Source organism: Stegostoma tigrinum, chromosome 16 (assembly GCF_030684315.1).
Source record: "Stegostoma tigrinum isolate sSteTig4 chromosome 16, sSteTig4.hap1, whole genome shotgun sequence".
NCBI classification, from domain to species: Eukaryota; Metazoa; Chordata; class Chondrichthyes; order Orectolobiformes; family Stegostomatidae; genus Stegostoma; species Stegostoma tigrinum.
In genome coordinates, this window is record NC_081369.1 from 65,376,718 (window position 1) to 65,394,770 (window position 18,053).

At 49.2% G+C, this 18,053-nt stretch overlaps 1 protein-coding gene and 1 pseudogene across 1 annotated transcript in view; both read left to right on the plus strand.

The window, feature by feature from the left end:
* LOC125460101 (transcription initiation factor TFIID subunit 4-like) overlaps window positions 1–15,763 on the plus strand; it is a 445,881-nt gene extending 430,118 nt beyond the window's left edge. Inside the window, exon 16 of the mRNA XM_059651796.1 lies at window positions 15,709–15,763. Coding sequence (XP_059507779.1) covers window positions 15,709–15,756 — 48 coding nt within the window. The 3' untranslated portion in view covers window positions 15,757–15,763. The remainder of the gene's footprint in view (window positions 1–15,708) is intronic.
* LOC132210645 (UDP-glucuronosyltransferase 2C1-like) lies at window positions 1,027–15,531 on the plus strand (annotated as a pseudogene).
* Window positions 15,764–18,053: the final 2,290 nt, after the last annotated feature.

Genomic DNA, 18,053 nt, shown 5'->3' on the forward strand with positions numbered 1-18,053 from the left:
ACATACTGGCTGAACTCCACCTGGGTCAGCTAGGGGTTTCCAAAATGAAGATGTTTCCGAGAGGTTATGTCTGGTGGCCAGGATTGGATACAGAAATAGCCCGCATTGGTGGGGCAATGCCCAGAGTGCCAACAAGAACATAAATTACCACCAGCAGCTCCCCCACATCCGTGGAAATGGACGAGTAAACCCTGGACTCAGTTACAATTCGACTGTGCAGGTCCTTTTAGAACATAGAACATAGAACAGTACAGCACAGAACAGGCCCTTCAGCCCACAATGTTGTGCCGACCATTGATCCTCATGTATGCACCCTCAAATTCCTGTGACCATATACATGTCCAGCAGTCTCTTAAATGACCCCAATGACCTTGCTTCCACAACTGCTGCTGGCAACGCATTCCATGCTCTCACAACTCTCTGCGTAAAGAACCTGCCTCTGACATCCCCTCGATACTTTCCACCAACCAGCTTAAAACTATGACCCCTCGTGCTAGCCATTTCTGCCCTGGGAAATAGTCTCTGGCTATCAACTCTATCTATGCCTCTCATTATCTTGTATACCTCAATTAGGTCCCCTCTCCTCCTCCTTTTCTCCAATGTTCTACTCGTCGCTCATACCCAGTCAAAGTGGCTGGCTGTGTATAGAGTTAATTTGTCAAACATGGGGTTGACGATTGAAAAGTTGCGAGTGTCCTTTCTGGACTCCTGGAAGTGTTGGTCACAGATAATGGGCAATTGTTTACCAGTCAGGAATGTGAGTATTTCCTAAAGACGCAGGGGATTCGGCACCTAAGGACAGCTCTAAACCATCCACATCTAATGGCCTGTAGGCCATCTTAAAGGAACAGCTGACAGCCTCACAGAGGTCTCACACCAGGTTTCATCTGATCTTCTGGGACCTGGGGGAGGAGATGGGGGGTGGTGTAAAACTGCATCAGGAACACTTATGCCAGACACAAGACTCCACCAAACAAGAGAGACAGTTTAGTTCAAGGGGCAGAGTTTAGTGTAAGAATCGCAGGAATGGCCCAGCGTGGGAAAGAGGCATGTTCAAGGTGAGGTGCAGCGATGTATAGAGTTCAGACAGGTGCGCTGGACCTGAACGTGCTCATGGACCATGTGACCCCCACGTGGACACGCAGCATAAGCTGTAAACTCGCAAACAGTGCGGGAGCTATAAGTGCCCTGCCCCTCGGAGCAGATGGAAATGCTGCCCGAACTCATGGGTTAACCCTCTCTATCAAGTATTGAGGAGTTCTCCGAATCAGAGGTGGACATGATGGACGTCCCTGCCTTTGCTGCTGGAAGAACAGAGTGAAATTCTACCAAGGGGCTCCTGGTACAAGAGGTGAGCTCCTGTAAATTACAAGCTGCCCATATCAGACGCTGAGTCGGAGAAAACCTGACCTGTGTGAAAATACCCCAGGGGTGCTACTAAAAAGTGGCTGGACTACGTATTCTGACTCGGAGGGGGAGGGATGTAGTGATTGTAACCAGATTGTAACACAGAATAAGAGTTCCCTGATTGGGGCTGTCAGTCAGGTCCAATCAGAGAGTCCTGGCTGACGGGTAAAATGGGGAGTGTCAGAGATTCTGGTACTCTGAGGTCCGACTCTGAAAAGGCAGTCCCAAAGCCAAGGACTGTTCATGTGTAAATACAGGGTGACTTGATGATGGAAAAACCAGGCCCACTGGAGCTATTCCTTCTCTCTCCTGGGAGTGTTTGATGGGCACAGTGTACATGAAACAATACATCATAGAGCAGCACAGCACATGAACAGGCTCTTCGACCCACCATGTCTGTGCCGACAGTGATGCTATTCTAAACTGATCCCATCTGCCCGCACCTGGTCCACATCCCTCTGTTCCCTGCCTGTATGGTGTCTGCTTCTACCTCCTCCCCTGGCTGTGTGTCCCAGACACTGACAGTATCCTTCCTATAGTTTGAAGGGCACACAATGTTCCAAATGTGGTCAGCTAAAGTTTTATACAGCCGCAGCATGACTTCCCACCTTACCCACTTGTGTTGCCACTATCAGCGAGTTATGGGCTTGTACCCCAAGATACCTCTGTACATTGATGCCCCTAACGTCACAGTCATTTACAGTGTACTTTGCTCTTGCATTTGACCTCCCAAAATGCATCACCTCATACTTGTCCAGGTCAAACTCCATCTGCCACTCCTCCACACAACTTACCAACTAATCCCCATGGTAGGCTCATTCAGAAGGTCAGGAGGAATGGGATACAGGGGAACTTAGCTGCTTGGATACAGAATTGGCTGGCCAACTGAAGACAGTGAGTGGTAGTAGAAGGAAAATATTCTGCCTAGAAGTCAGTGGTGAGTGGAGTTCCACAGGGCTCTGTCCTTGGGCCTCTACTGTTTGTAATTTTTATTAATGACTTGGATGAGGGGATTGAAGGATGGGTCAGCAAGTTTGCAGACGACACAAAGGTCGGAGGTGTCGTTGACAGTATTGAGGGCTGTTGTAGGGTGCAGCGGGACATTGACAGGATGCAGAGATGGGCTGAGAGGTGGCAGATGGAGTTCAACCTGGATAAATGCGAGGTGATGCATTTTGGAAGGTCGAATTTGAAAGCTGAGTACAGGATTAAGGATAGGATTCTTGGCAGCGTGGAGGAACAGAGGGATCTTGGTGTGCAGATACATAGATCCCTTAAAATGGCCACCCAAGTGGACAGGGTTGTTAAGAAAGCATATGGTGTTTTGGCTTTCATTAGCAGGGGGATTGAGTTTAAGAGTCGTGAGATCTTGTTGCAGCTCTATAAAACTTTGGTTAGACCGCACTTGGAATACTGCGTCCAGTTCTGGGCGCCCTATTATAGGAAAGATGTGGATGCTTTGGAGAGGGTTCAGAGGAGGTTTACCAGGATGCTGCCTGGACTGGAGGGCTTATTTTATGAAGAGAGGTTGACTGAGCTCGGTCTCTTTTCATTGGAGAAAAGGAGGAGGAGAGGGGACCTAATTGAGGTATACAAGATAATGAGAGGCATAGATAGAGTTGATAGCCAGAGACTATTTCCCAGGGCAGAAATGGCTAGCACGAGGGGTCATAGTTTTAAGCTGGTTGGTGGAAAGTATAGAGGGGATGTCAGAGGCAGGTTCTTTACACAGAGAGTTGTGAGAGCATGGAATGCGTTGCCAGCAGCAGTTGTGGAAGCAAGGTCATTGGGGTCATTTAAGAGACTGCTGGACATGTATATGGTCACAGGAATTTGAGGGTGCATACATGAGGATCAAGGTCGGCACAACATTGTGGGCTGAAGGGCCTGTTCTGTGCTGTACTGTTCTATGTTCTATGTTCTATGTTCTATGTTCTAATCCAAATCCTGCCGTATCCTTTGACAACCTTCCTCACTATCCAAATCTACACCTATTTTTATGTCGTCTGTAAACTTATGAACCAGACCATCTACGTTTTCATTCAAGTCATTGATATATTTTACAAACAACAGAGTTCCCTGCACCCAACCTGTGGAACACCATTGGTCACAGGCCACAGGCCTGCAGTCAGAAAAGCATCCCTCCACAACTACCCTTTGCTTCTTATGACCCAACCATTTTTGTTGAGTAAGTTTCACCTTCAATTTAAAATAGTAGAGAGTGAGTAATGGGGATAGTGTTGAGGGACAAGAACAGAAGTTGCTGTAAAAGCTCAGCAGGTCTGATAGCGTCTGAGGAAGGGTCACTGGACATGAAACGTTAACTCTGATTTTTTTCTTCACAGATGCTGCCAGACCTGCTGAGCTTTTCCAGCAACTTCTGTTTTTGTTCCTGATTTACAGGACACGCAATTCTTTCAGTTTTTATTAGAGTGTTGAGGGAGCTTTACTCTGTATCTAAACCAGTGCTATCCCTGTCCTGGGAGTGTTTGATTGGTACAGTATTGAGGGTTTTTACTCTGTATCTAACCCCATACTGTCCCTGTCCTGGGACTGTTTGATGGGATGGTGTCAAGGGAGCTTTGCTCTGTACCTCACAGAAAAATGTAAAAACAAAGTGGATGCTGGAAATCAGAAACAAAAGCAAAAACTAAAATTGCTGGAGAAACTCAGCAGGTCTGGCAGCACCTATGGAGAGAAAAGCAGAGTTAATGTTTCAGAACCGGCGACCCATCTCCAGAACCGATTGTAGCTGAGAAAAGATTGGCGTATATGCTGAAGATGGGCTGCAGGAAGGGGGAGAGAGAGGGAGAGAGAGAGAGAGAGAGAGAGAGAGAGAGAGAGAGAGAGAAGAGAGAGGGAGAGAGGGAGAGAGAGAGAGAGAGAGGGAGAGAGAGAGAGAGAGGGAGAGAGAGAGAGGGAGGGGGAGAGAGAGAGAGAGAGAGAGGGCAGTTGGGCTGATAAAGTAGTGGGTTAAAGGTCAGCCTGGGAGAATGAATAGCTGATAATGGGATCATTAGTGGCTGACAATGTGTTGTTTGTGGTAGCAGTCCCCTTCTCTCCCTATTCATTTCAGAACCCCCACCCTTCCCCCTCTCTGATGAAGCGTCCAGGCCTGAAACGTCAGCTTTTGTGCCCCTAAGATGCTGCTTGGCCTGCTGTGTTCATCCAGCTCCACACTTTGTTATCTTGGATTCTCCAGCATCTGCAGTTCCTATTATCTCACATGTAATAACAAGGCCTGGCTTGTGGTGGTTGGGGTAAGTACATAGAAGAAGGTGCCCCAAGCCCTGAAATTATTGAACTCGCTACTGAGTCCCAAAGGCTGTAGGGTCCCCAAACGAAAAATGAGGTGTTGCTCTTCCAGATTGCACTGAGCTTTGCTGGAACACTGCAGCAAGCCGGAGACAGAGACGTTGGCCAGGGAACAGGGTGGTGCGTTAAAGTAGCAGGCAACAGGTAGCTCAGGGTCTTTATTGCGAGCAGAATGTAGATGTTCTGCGAAGTGGTCACCCAGTCTATGTTTCATTTTCCCCAGTGTAGAGGAGACCACATCATGAGCAGCGAATGTAGTAGATTGTGTGAAGTACAGGTGAAGTGCTGCTTCACCCTGAAAGGTGTGATTGGGTCCTGAGGAGGGAGGAAATAAACGGACAGCGGTTGCAGTGGGAGATGTGGCGCGGCTGTGTTGGGAGTGAAGGAAGAGCGGGCCAGGGTGTTCCGGGGGAACAGTCCCTGCAGAAGGCAGACAAGGGAAGGGAGGGGAAGAACGCGCATGGCGCTGGGTCTCGCTGGAGGCGGTGGAAATGGAAGTGATAATGATCTTCTGGATGCAGACACTGGTGGGATGGTAGGTAAGGACAAGGGGAACCCTATTACTGTTGTGGAAGGAGAGAGGGGGGCTCAGGGCTGTTGTGAGATGGTTGGACCCGGTTTGGGAACCCTGCAGCCTTCTGGGCTCAATATATAGATCAACACCCTTACAGCTTGAGGCATATTCTCCCATATCCTTAACCCAATCCCCACACACCAGGCATTGTTATCCCATGGTCTGCTATTACACACCATGCATTGTTAACCACTGTTGGTCTTCATTAGCAGCTATTCATTCCCCTAGGCTGACCATTATTCGGTCCTTTGTCTGTCCAACTGTTCTCAGAGATAATGGGAACTGCAGATGCTGGAGAATCCAAGATAATAAAATGTGAGGCTGGATGAACACAGCAGGCCCAGCAGCATCTCAGGAGCACAAAAGCTGACGTTTCGGGCCTAGACCCTTCATCATTTCAAGACCCTTCATCTTTTTTGGGGCTCTCTCCCAAACTATCACTTACTTCTTATCCCCTCCCCTACCCTATCTTCTCCATAAAAACTAACATTTTCCTAGCACCTCCCAGTCGCAAACCATTTCCACTCCCCCTCCCATTCTCTTGATGACATGTCCATCATGGGCCTCCTGCACTGCCACAATGATGCCACCCGAAGGTTGCAGGAACAGCAACTCATATTCCGCCTGGGAACCCTGCAGCCATATGGTATCAATGTGGACTTCACCAGTTTCAAAATCTCCCCTTCCCCCACTGCATCCCTCAACCAGCCCAGTTCATCCCCTCCCCCCACTGCACCACACAACCAGCCCAGCTCTTCCCCTCCACCCACTGCATCCCAAAACCAGTCCAACCTGTCTCTGCCTCCCTAACCGGTTCTTCCTCTCACCCATCCCTTCCTCCCACCCCAAGCCGCACCCCCAGCTACCTACTAACCTCATCCCACCTCCTTGACCTGTCCGTCTTCCCTGGACTGACCTATCCCCTCCCTACCTCCCCACCTACACCCTCTCCACCTATCTTCTTTACTCTCCATCTTCGGTCCGCCTCCCCCTCTCTCCCTATTTATTCCAGTTCCCTCCCCCCATCCCCCTCTCTGATGAAGGGTCTAGGCCCGAAACGTCAGCTTTTGTGCTCCTGAGATGCTGCTTGGCCTGCTGTGTTCATCCAGCCTCACATTTTATTATCTTGGAATTCTCCAGCATCTGCAGTTCCCATTATCTCTGATACTATTTTCCTAGCTACCATCAGTTCTGAGGGTCACTCGACCCAAAACGTTAGATCTGCTTTCTCTCCACAGATACTGCCCAACTTGCTCAGCTACTGTAGCAATTCCTGTTGTTATAATCTGAATAACTAACTGAGCACAGGAGAAAGCTTAGAAATTCTTGCTCACCAGGAGATTATAGGGAATTCTTGATATTTAGGTAATATCCAGAATTTGGGTCCCTGGGTAATGTGTGGGATTAACAGATATCTGGGCAGTGAGCAGAATGTTACAGCTCTACTCCAGCATCGCTAGTACATAGAATTCTGATAAATTGACTGTTGTGTTAATGTTTACAGATTGATGGGGCACTGGTTAGAGTGTGATGGACAATTAAATAAACAAAAAGTGCTAGAAAATCTCAGCAGATCTAGATGCAGCTGTGGAGAGAGAAACAGAATTAATGTTTCAAATCTACTGTGACTCTCCTTCAGAAATCTGTTTTTCTCAGCACAGGTGCTGCCAGACCTGCTGAGTTTCTCCAACATTTCCTGTTTCTATTTCAGATCTACCAGAGTCGAGTTTTTCTCTACCAGTAACACTAAAACACTGAAGCTTCACACACTTAATAATCCACCAAACTCTAATAAAAGCGAAATGCAGATGCTGCAGACCTGAAACAGAAATATAGGTGGAATGTATTCTGTGTATCATTGTCTCCTTTGGTACAAGGGGCTTAAATACCAGGCGTTCTAGTTGATGGAAGTGACTGGGTCAACATGAGAGTTTTAACTAGGACTTTACAGACACAAGATTACTATACTTCACTCCTCCACATCTTGGTATAGTAAAGAGGGACTTGATCTCTACCAGTCCATTGTGCTTCAGCTACTCAGTTGAAAGGAACAATTGAAGAGTTTGATACATAACTTGCTGGCAGTCTCCAAGAATGGCCTCTCACTCTGCTCATTCATTCAGCTCCAGTTCAAGGTCACATTGTTCTTGCCTGATGGACATCGGCAGTCCCAACATTCCTTGTCATGCATTTTAAATTTGTAGAGGTGGCGGTGTTGAACTGGGATGGACAAGGGCAAAAATCATGTGACACCAGGTTGTAGTCCAATAGGTTTATTTGAAATCACAAGCTTTCGGAATCTCACTCCTCTCTCTCTCACACACACACACAGATACACACACACCTATGCGTAAATTTGCATTTGCAGATTTGTAATCTGTAATACATACTACTTTGTCAATAGATTATGCGCTTTTTGAATAGTGTGACATTTTGTAAATTCCTACTTTGGAAATAAAACCAGTCTGACTCCAAATTAAAGCACAGACAGATTCCAAACAAGGCCTCCCACCTAAAATGCATCGTCTGACGTGAGATGGCACGTCTGGTATATTGATAAAATCTTTAGTTATCTTGGGGCTGTGGCTTGAAAGAAATTCTGGGATTTGTATATTGATCAAACAAAACCTGCATCAATCTGTTAGAAAAGTGAAGATTTAACAGCCATCTTAGGTTTGTTCAATCCATTCACATCAGTTTGATGACCCTTTGGTCTTTTGCTTATAAATTCTGTACCTGATGCCACCTCTCACAGTAACACCCGAAGAAGGAGTGAGACTCCAAAAGCTGGTCTCTTCAAATAAACCTGTTGGGCTGTAGCCTGACGTCATGTGATTTCTGACACTTTTTAAGAAACAAAGAATTGTTAAAACGAATTGAAGATGGAAATTTTGACTTCACACTTGTAGACCCAATGTTGTGTGTGCAGGTCCAACGCTTGCTTTTTAATTGAATGCCCCAGCAGTGTACAATGTTCAATGGGTCCCTACTGTAGAAGTCCACTCTCCCATATCCCAGAGTTAGGATCACAATTAACAGACAAGGTAACACTTTACAAGACCAATCAAATGCTTCTTAATCATCTTCTTCAGTGAAGCACTTCAGAATTCCCATTGTATCAGCCATACAAATAAGCTGTGTCATGAATACCTAGACAAACACATACATTCCATTCCCCTGAAGGCAGATGTGTGGCTGATGAGAGTAGACATTACACTTGAGTTTCCTAGGGGTTTCAGAATAAACCTCTCAAACTGCTCTCTGCACACTTTCACCAGTTTGTGCAACTATCAGGGAAGCACAGCACCATTGTAATGTCACTGGGGACCCCCTTGCAATCTTTGTCACAGGTTATTACAATGGAAATCAGTGCAGCATTTGCTCAGATTCCCCAGAAAGTCATCTGGAGACACGGTTGCGTCATTCCTCCTAACACATGGAATCTCACACCGCTCCCTCAGAATGACATCTTTGGGCACCCCAATACTCAAGCCTTCATTTCCCACAGTGGCGCCAATAGAGTGTATGAAGCTATCTACCATGGAGTGCCAGTCACGGGCATATCCTTGTTTTATGATCAGTTTTACAACTTGGTTAGCCTTGAAACTATAGAAACAGCAAAGCTAGTTTTGAGAAGATTTGTAGCTCAGGTTGAGGTTCTGGATGTGAGTTTGCTCGCTGAGCTGGAAGGTTAGTTTTCAGACGTTTCGTCACCATTCTAGGTAACATCCTCAGTGAGCCTCCGACGAAGCATGGTGTTATGTCCCGCTTTCTATTTATCTGTTTAGGTTTCCTTGGGTTGGTGATGTCATTTCCTGTTCTTTTTCTCAGGGGATGGTAGATTGGCTCCAAATCAATGTGTTTGTTGATGGTTCTCAGAGGATGGTAGATTTGGACATTGATTTGGAGCCAATCTACCACTATCTGAGAAAAAGAACAGGAAATGACATCACCAACACAGGAAATGACATCGACAACACAGGAAATGACATCACCAACCCAAGGAAACCTAAACAGATAAATAGAAAGCAGGACATAACACCAGTGCTTTATTGGAGGCTCATTGATGATGTTACCCAGAATAGTGACAAAACGTCTGGGAGCAACCTTCCAGCTCAGTGAACCAGCTTACATCTGGAACAAAATAAAGACCCACTCTCTTGTGGACCGAGAGGAGGAGAGTGCTGTGTTGGAGGTGAAAGGAAGACGTCGGATTGGCTGTGCACCCTTGCGACCAGTGGATCTTAATGCTGGCTTTGGCCTAACGCTGGTTCAGGGGAGCAGCCAACCTGCAACGATGGCTGCGGCAAGTGCTCATGCCCCAGGTCAGGGGGTCCAGAACACCATCCGTGTTTCTGTAAAGAAGGTGGATGAAGGTGCACCTGTGGACCGCACCTTCTTCGTGAAGAGGGTCCTGTTGGACTGTTGTGGGTTCGCTGCTGCGGACATTTACTGCCTGCAGGATTTCCCTGGAGGAGGTTTCTACGATTTAACCTTCAGGAGTGCCAAGCTTTGTGAGCGCTTCCTGGAGGTTTTCAAGGAGAAAGGAGGTGAGGGCCCCTTCTCTGTATTGACCGCTGTCCCGCTGTTTGTGATGCCAGCGCAGAGGAGCCGTATAGTGACTGTACACATGTACAACCCGCATGTGCCAGCAGTTGATGTCCTGACCTTCCTTGGAAGGTACGTGAAGGTGGAAGGGGACCTAACCGACATCATGGACCCCTTTGGCATCTGGACGAGTAAGAGGCAGGTCAAGGTGACGCTGAGGATGGGCGCGGACAGAAACGTCGTACACACAGTGTCCAGCTTCGCGATCGGCGGGAGCAAGGGCTACCTGACCTATGCAGGGCAACCTAAAGTCTGCCATGCCTGTGGTAGGTCAGGTCACGTGGCGGCCGACTGCAAAGCCACCATCTGCAGGAACTGCAGGGAGGAGGGACACCTTGCAAAGGATTGCCCACAAGAGAAAAGCTGCTACCTGTGTGGGGAAGCGGGCCACCTCTATAGGGCATGCCCGCGGCGGGGCACCACCTACGCCCAGGTCGCCGGCAGGGGCAATGCGGGGCCAGCCCCCCCACCCCCCCGAGGAGAGGAAGATACCAGGGCCCTGCAAGGACCCCAATGTGCAGAAGGGCCAGGTCGTGCAGGAGTGCCCAGCCCCGCAGGATGGGCCCGAGGCCAGCAAAGCGCCCCTGCAGGCTCCGCTCCCCCCGCCCTCCCCCCCCCCATCCCCGACAACCCGGAGTCGATGGAGGCGGCAACAGGCGACCCAGGGGAGTGGACGACGGTCCGGAAAGCGAGGAGGAAGGCGCACCGGAGGGCCCAGGAACCGCAACCATCAGGCGGGAAGAGGCAGCTACAGGGGGGCTATAAGAGCTCCTCTGACGAGGGGGATTCGGAGAGGGCCCGCCCAAAGCAGAAGCTAAAGATCTCAAGGGAGAAGGAAAGCAGCACCCCGCTTCCAGGTGATGGGAGGCATCCTGAGGCTCCCTCCGACACCCAGTCACGTGCCGTTGGGGCCCTGGAGGGCTCCCCGGAATTTCCAGGCGGGAAGGAGGAAACAGCGTGTCCCCAGCCTGACCTGGAGCCGGACTCTCCTGCCTCCGTACCCCTGACAGGGGCATGCCACCCGGAAGGCAGCACGGATGGTTTCCTGAGCCCGGAGAGCATCCAGCAGTTAGCCCGGGCAATGGGCATGAAGGGACAGATGGAGGGGCTGGACCTTGGACTTGGGAAGGGTACTGCGGTCACTGCCCCCAATGGGGGTACGAGTTGCGAGCATTAATGTGCGCAGTGTCAAGTCCACCGCAAGATGTGTGTCCACGTTGGCCTACCTGACCACCGTCAAGGCGGACCTCCTGTTTCTGCAGGAGTGCGGGATACCGCACCTCGGCAGGTACGGGAAATGGTCCGGCGCCTGGACCTGTGGGCCTTCGATCTGGTCGGGGGGTAATGACTGTCACTGCTCGGGCCTGGCTATTCTGCTGCGGGGGCACAACTTCACCATCTCTCAAGTTCAGGAAGTGGTGTGGGGGCGCCTTCTAGTGGCTGACGTCACCTACAGGAACGCTCCCCTGAGGTCGATCAACGTGTACGCCCCAGCGGTACGGAGTGAGCGGTTGGCCGTCCTGCAGTGGCTTCCACCCCTGCTGGCTACGTCCAGGCCGGTCATCCTAGGCGGAGACTTCAACTGCAAGATCGATGCAGATGGAAGATCCGGCGTGTGGACAGCGGGTGGGGGGAGTCAACTGGACGTCACGTCCAGATTCCTGATGGGCACGGTGAAGGACGCCAAGCTGCTTGACGTCTTCAGCACCCCTGCAGACGGAGCGCAGCAGAGATACAGAGATAATGGGAACTGCAGATGCTGGAGAATCCAAGATAATAAAATGTGAGGCTGGATGAACACAGCAGGCCAAGCAGCATCTCAGGAGCACGCAGCGGAGATACACCTGGTCGCGGCCAGACGGGTCTATTTGCTCAAGGATAGACTTCCTGTTTGTGTCACGGGCGTTCTCGGTCAGGTCCACCTGCGTCGAGCCGGTGTTCTTCTCTGACCACTGCCTCCTGCTGGCCGACTGTTACTTACAGGACGACCAGCCGGCCGGCAAGGGGACGTGGAAGCTCAACACGACTCTTGTTGACCCCAGAGAACGTCGAGGAGCTTAAGAGGGAGTACGTCGGTTGGAGAACTGTGAAACCCCTCTTTGAGTCTCCGGGCGACTGGTGGGAGACAGTGAAGGAGAACATCAAGAGATTCTTTGTCCTCAAGGGTGTTTGGAAGGCGAGAGAGAGGCGGGGAAAGCTGTCGCGACTCCAGAAGAAGGTGCAGAACCTGCTCCTTCTGCAGTTGATGGGGTCGATGTCACGGAGGACCTCCGCGAGGTGAGGGGCCAGCAAGCATCGCTCTTCACCGCAGAGGCCTCCAGGATAATCTTCCGGACCAGGGTCCGCTCTGTGGAGCAGGACGAGACGTGCTCGCGTTTCTTCTTTCAGAAGGTGCACAAAGAGAGCTCTGTGCTCAGCCAGCTGAAGGAGGACGACGGCTCGGTGACGTCATCTCGGCCCAACATTTTGAGGATCAGCAGATCCTTCTATGCCGGACTGTACGACACGAAGCCCACGGACAGCATGGCCTCCGAGTCGTTCCTGTCGTCTATCACGGAGGTCTTAGACGACGGCACGAGGGAGTGGCTGGACCGGCCAATATCCCTGGACGAGCTGACCAGAGCCCTCAAGTCCTTGGAGAGGAATAAGACTCCCGGGAGCGACGGCTTACCAGTCGAGCTGTATTCCGCTCTGTGGGACCTGGTCGACCAGGACCTGCTAGAGGTGTACGATAGTGCGCTTCGGGCAGGGGAAATGTGCAAGTCCATGAGGAAGGGCATCATCACCCTCATTTACAAGAGGAAGGGGGAGAGGGAAGAAATTAAGAATTGGCATCCCATTTCACTTTTGAACGTGGACTACAAAATCCTGGCCAAGGTCATAGCCAACTGGGTCAGGTCTGTCCTGGACTCGGTGATTCACCCTGACCAAACGTGTGCTGTGCCGGGCAGGAAGATCGCTGAGAGCCTCGCGCTCATCAAGGATACGATCGCCTACGTACAGGACAGACGGGTGGACACCTGCCTTGTCAGCCTGGACCAGGAGAAGGCCTTCGACAGGGTCTCTCATGCTTACATGAGGTATGTCCTTTCCAAATTGGGGTTCGGGGAGGGCATCCGCAATTGGATCCAGCTGCTCTACGCCAACATTGTTAGCGCAGTCTCAATCAACGGGTGGGAATCGGACAGTTTGCCCGTCAGATCTGGAGTCAGGCAGGGCTGCCCGCTCTCTCCTGCCTTGTTCGTGTGCTGTGTGGAGCCCTTCGCCGCATCCATCAGGAAGGACGTGAGCCTGAAGGGTGTGACTATCCCAGGCAGCAGAGGCCTTCGGGTCAAGACCTCCCTGTACATGGACGACGTCGCCGTCTTCTGCACCGATCGTCGGTCGGTGAGTAGACTATTGGACATCTGCGGCCAGTTTGAACTGGCCTCGGGTGCCAAAGTCAATAGGGGTAAGAGCGAGGTCATGTTCTTCGGGAACTGGGACGACCGCTCCTTCATCCCCTTCACCGTCAGGACAGACTACCTGAAGGTGCTGGGTGTTTGGTTGGGTGGAGCTGGGGCGTGCACTAAGACTTGGGAGGAGCGTATCACCAAATTGAAGCAGAAGCTGGGCAGGTGGACGCTCCGGTCCCTCTCCGTCGCGGGTAAGAACCTGGTTGTCAGGTGCGAGGGGCTTTCGGTACTGTTGTATGTGGCGCAGGCCTGGCCTATTCCCTGGACCTGCGCCGCTGCGGTCACCCGGGCCATCTTCCACTTCATTTGGGGGTCGAGGATGGACCGGGTCCGCAGGGACACCATGTACAAAGACCTGGAAAATGGAGGATAGGGCGTACTGAACGCCACCCTCGCCCTGATGGCTACCTTTGTGTGCGGCTGCATCAAGCTGTGCGTAGATCCTCAGTACGCAAACACCAAGTGTCACTACTTACTGAGGTTCTACCTGTCCCCGGTGTTGTGCAGGATGGGCCTGGCCTCGTTGCCGCGGAACGCTCCGAGTATTTGGACTGTTCCGTATCACCTGTCCTTCGTGGAGAAATTTTTAAAAGGAAACACCTTTGACCACAAGGCCGTCAGGCAGTGGTCAGCATGTAGTATCCTCGAGACCCTTCGGGAAAAGGAGAGAGTGGATCCCGTCGTGTGGTTCCCCACGCAGACTGCCAAAGTCGTTTGGCAGAATGCCTCATCGCCAGAACTTTCAAACAAGCACAAGGACATTGCTTGGCTGGCGATGAGAGGGGTTCTGCCAGTGAGATCCTTTATGCATGCCCGGAATCTCTGTGCCACCGCACGCTGCCCTCGAGGTGGCTGTGGGGGTGGGGGGGATGAGACTGTCGATCACCTCCTCCTGGAGTGTGCCTATGCGCAGGAGGTCTGGAGGGGGATGGAGTGGTATTTGTCGAGGTTTGTCCCGAGCAGCTCCGTGACGTGGGTCTCCGTGCTCTACAGGCTGTTTCCTGGGATGCACACTGAGACCAACATCAACTGCGCCTGGAGGACCATCAATGCAGTGAAAGACGCTCTTTGGTCTGCCCGCAACTTGCTGGTCTGCCAGCTGAAAGAACTGACCCCGACCGAATGTTGCAGACTGGCACATTCCAAGGTCCAGGGCTACGTGCTGAGGGACGTGCTGGGGCCTGGGGCTTGGGGCAGCCGCCGCCAAGGCGCGGTGGGGAAAGACCACGGTATGAAACCCCTCGTCCAGAATAGAAACAAGGGCCTTATCTGGTAACTGGGCCCTGCTGGCGCCTTCCCCAACTGGTCAGGGGGCCAACAGGGACTGTGCGGGGTGACGACTGCCAGGGTGTTTTCATTTGCTTTGTTTTTTTTTCTTTGTTTGTTTTTTTTCCCCTTTAGTTGGTGTATGTACCCCCTGGGTAACCCGGAGCGGCTTGCATGACTCGGTAGGTGTATAAATATGTTTTATTTTTTGTACATCTTATGAATAAAGTATATTTTTTCAAATAAAAAAAAGTGATGAAACGTCTGAAAAGTAACCTTCCAGCTCAGTGAGCAAACTCACATCCAAACAGCAAAGGTGGCTAATGTGGCAACTTTACAGGCAGGTCTATCTGGGGCTCTTAGTGAGGTTATAAACTACTCAAAATATTGTCAAAGTATCCAGAAACTCTCTGCTCTTCACAGCGACCAGTCACAGTCTCCGAAGGACAGAGCCATCTTCTGGATTGAGTGTGCTGAACGACACAAAGTCACAGAACGGTTTATACAGAGTTTTACAAACTGCCCTGGTACACCCTTCACCTCACAGATGGTTGGTTGTCCCTATCGATATTGGTGCTGGTAATTTGGATATTGAGGAAACTCTAAAATCATGCAGAAAACAAAAGAAAAAGTTCTGTAAGGTTAGATCGTTTTCCTTTGTCGGGGTACATGGGGTGACAACATGGAGACAGGAAATAGAATCAAATCAGTCTCCCGATCCCTGTTTCACATAAAATTAAAACCTTCAATAACTCTCAGAATTGACCCCAATGGTTCTTAACCAGACTTTATGAATACCCACTACCAGAAGCCAGACCAATCGAGTAAACAAAAGACAAACAAATTATTAATCTACAGTACCTTTATTTTATTATTCATTCATAGGATAACAGTATCACCAGCTAGGCCAGCATTTATTATCCATTCCCATTTGCCCAGGGGCAGTTAAGAGTCAACCACATTACTGTGGGTCTGGAGTCATATGTAGGCCAGACCAGATGAAGATGGCAGTTTCCTTCCCTAAAAGGGATTAGTGAACCACACCACAGGTTTTTCCTGATTATTGACATTTTAATTCCACAGATTTATCAAATTCAAATGCCCCCCACCTTCTGCCATGGCTGGATTTGAACACGAGGCTCTGGGACATTACCTGGGTGTCTGGATGAAGTCCAGTGACAATATCAATTGGTCATCATCTGTCTTTCAGCAGAGAAATGTTAAACAACAAGACAATCTAAATAATACCTAAGATTTAAATCCAACCCTCTTTAATACTAGCCAGCTCTCTCTCTCAAGGGCAAACAGAAAAAAAGAAATATAGTTAAGAGGTAATTAAAATGAAAATAACAAACTTGCCAGACTTCTAAAACAGTTTCAACAACGCATTGCTTCACAAATACATGGAATTTTCTCTTGATTGATAATTTCAGAAAATTAATCAGCGCTACCTTGCTAATTCACCCCGAGTTGGTCACTGATACTTATAATTTAGTTTCCATTCTCTGGCCCTCCGACAGACAAGTGAGAATATAGGAAAGAGACAGAGTGCTTGGTGTCGCCGTACAAATAGAACTATTTCTCCCTCAATGTCAGCAAAGCAAAGGAGCTGGTCACTGCCTTCAGGAAGCAAGGGGGGAGGGCACGCCCCCTATCTGCATCAACGGTGTTGAGGTGGAGATGGTCAAGACCATCAAGTTCCTAGGAGTGACAATCACTAACAATCTGACCATTCCACATGATGCAATGGTCAAAAAGGCACCACACCTCTACTGGAAATTAGGCATGACCATAAGAATCCTCACCAACCTCTACAGATGAACCATAAAAAGCTTCTACCTGGATGCATCACAGCTTGATATGAAAACTACTCTGCTCAGGACCTGAAGAAACTACGGGAAGTTGTGAACGTAGCCCAGACCATCATGCAAGGCAACCTTCCACCCATGGGCTCCCTCGACACTTCTCATTGCCGTGGAAAGGCAGCCAACATCATCAAAAAACCCCTTCTACCCTGGTTATAATCTCTTCCTGTCAGGCAGAAGATACAAAACTTAAACACACGTACAAACAGGTTCAAGAACAGCTTCCGCACCACCGTTATTCGACTTCTGAATGGACCTCTCAAATTTCAATTCTAATGTTGATCTTGCTTTTTGTGCACCCTCTCTGTAGCTGTAACATTGTACTCCTTGCTGTTTAATCACCCGATGGTCTTTGTGTGGTAAGATCTGCCCATACTGCAAGCAAACAAAACTTTTCACTGTACTTAGGAACGTGTGACAACTAGTTATTATTTAGATTATTAGATATACATATTATATGATAAGATACTATATAGATTGTCAGAAAGTAATGTATTTCTGGCGTGAGTCTGGGATGGTTTCTGCAGCAATCTATCCCAGAATCAACAAAGGCTTATCCTGTTTTTATTTCAGATTTGCAGTGAGTGCTGGAGAAACTCAGCAGATTTAACAAAAGCATCAGACAATCAGTTCTGCTATCTCTCCACAAATACTGTCAGATCTGAAGAGCTTCTCCAGCAATTTCAGTTTTCATTTCTGGGTCCTTCCTGTATTAGATATTGATAAATGAGTAAAAACAGAGATTGAGTTCTTGGCTTAATGATGTGTGAGCATTTACCTAATATTGATCATAATGTCATTGGGTTCAATGCAATGTTTGAAAAGGAGGAATGTTATATCAGCTCAGATTCTACATTTCCAAAGACTGACTTCATTCGGATGAGGACAAATCTGTTCATGGGTAAAGTGATAATCTGTGGACAGAAAGAGAGTTGAATTTGGTACAGGATTAGTTCATACCTTAAGGATCAAGAGCTCTCTTGTCAATAAAATAACTGCCATGGTGTTAGAAATTGGGATCACTTTAAAGCGGAGTCTTTCTGGTATTTCCTGTGTAGCAGGACATCTCAGCTAATTGTTGCTACAGCAGTCAACACCTTTCCTCAAAATTAAACAACTTCTAGTAAACAAGGATAATAGGAAGATGACAAAAAATACCACCAAGGCCACTATACCCCATTAAAATTGCCTGTATTCTATTATTAATGCTACGTTGCAGCAGACCAGAGTTAGATTTGAAAAAAGATTAAAAAATAAGTTCAAAGAAAAGTTCCCATGATCTCTGAGCAGGCCAGTGGTTACGTTGACAGCGTGAATTGTCATCCCTCGTCCATTAGATACAGACTAAAACAATCAGTCTCCAGAAAGAGGAAGGTCAGAGTCTGAGGGCTTGTCAACGAGCTGTCTTCTTCAGGCAGAGCTGGGACTTGGAGACTGAAGGAAGATCCAGGAAAACGTTCCCCAACACATTGGCTTGAGAGTAGGATGCTGCCTCCGCAACTTGAGTGAGATTGACACTCTGTGCCAACTGCCTGTTTATTCTCGCTATCGGTCAACTGTTCT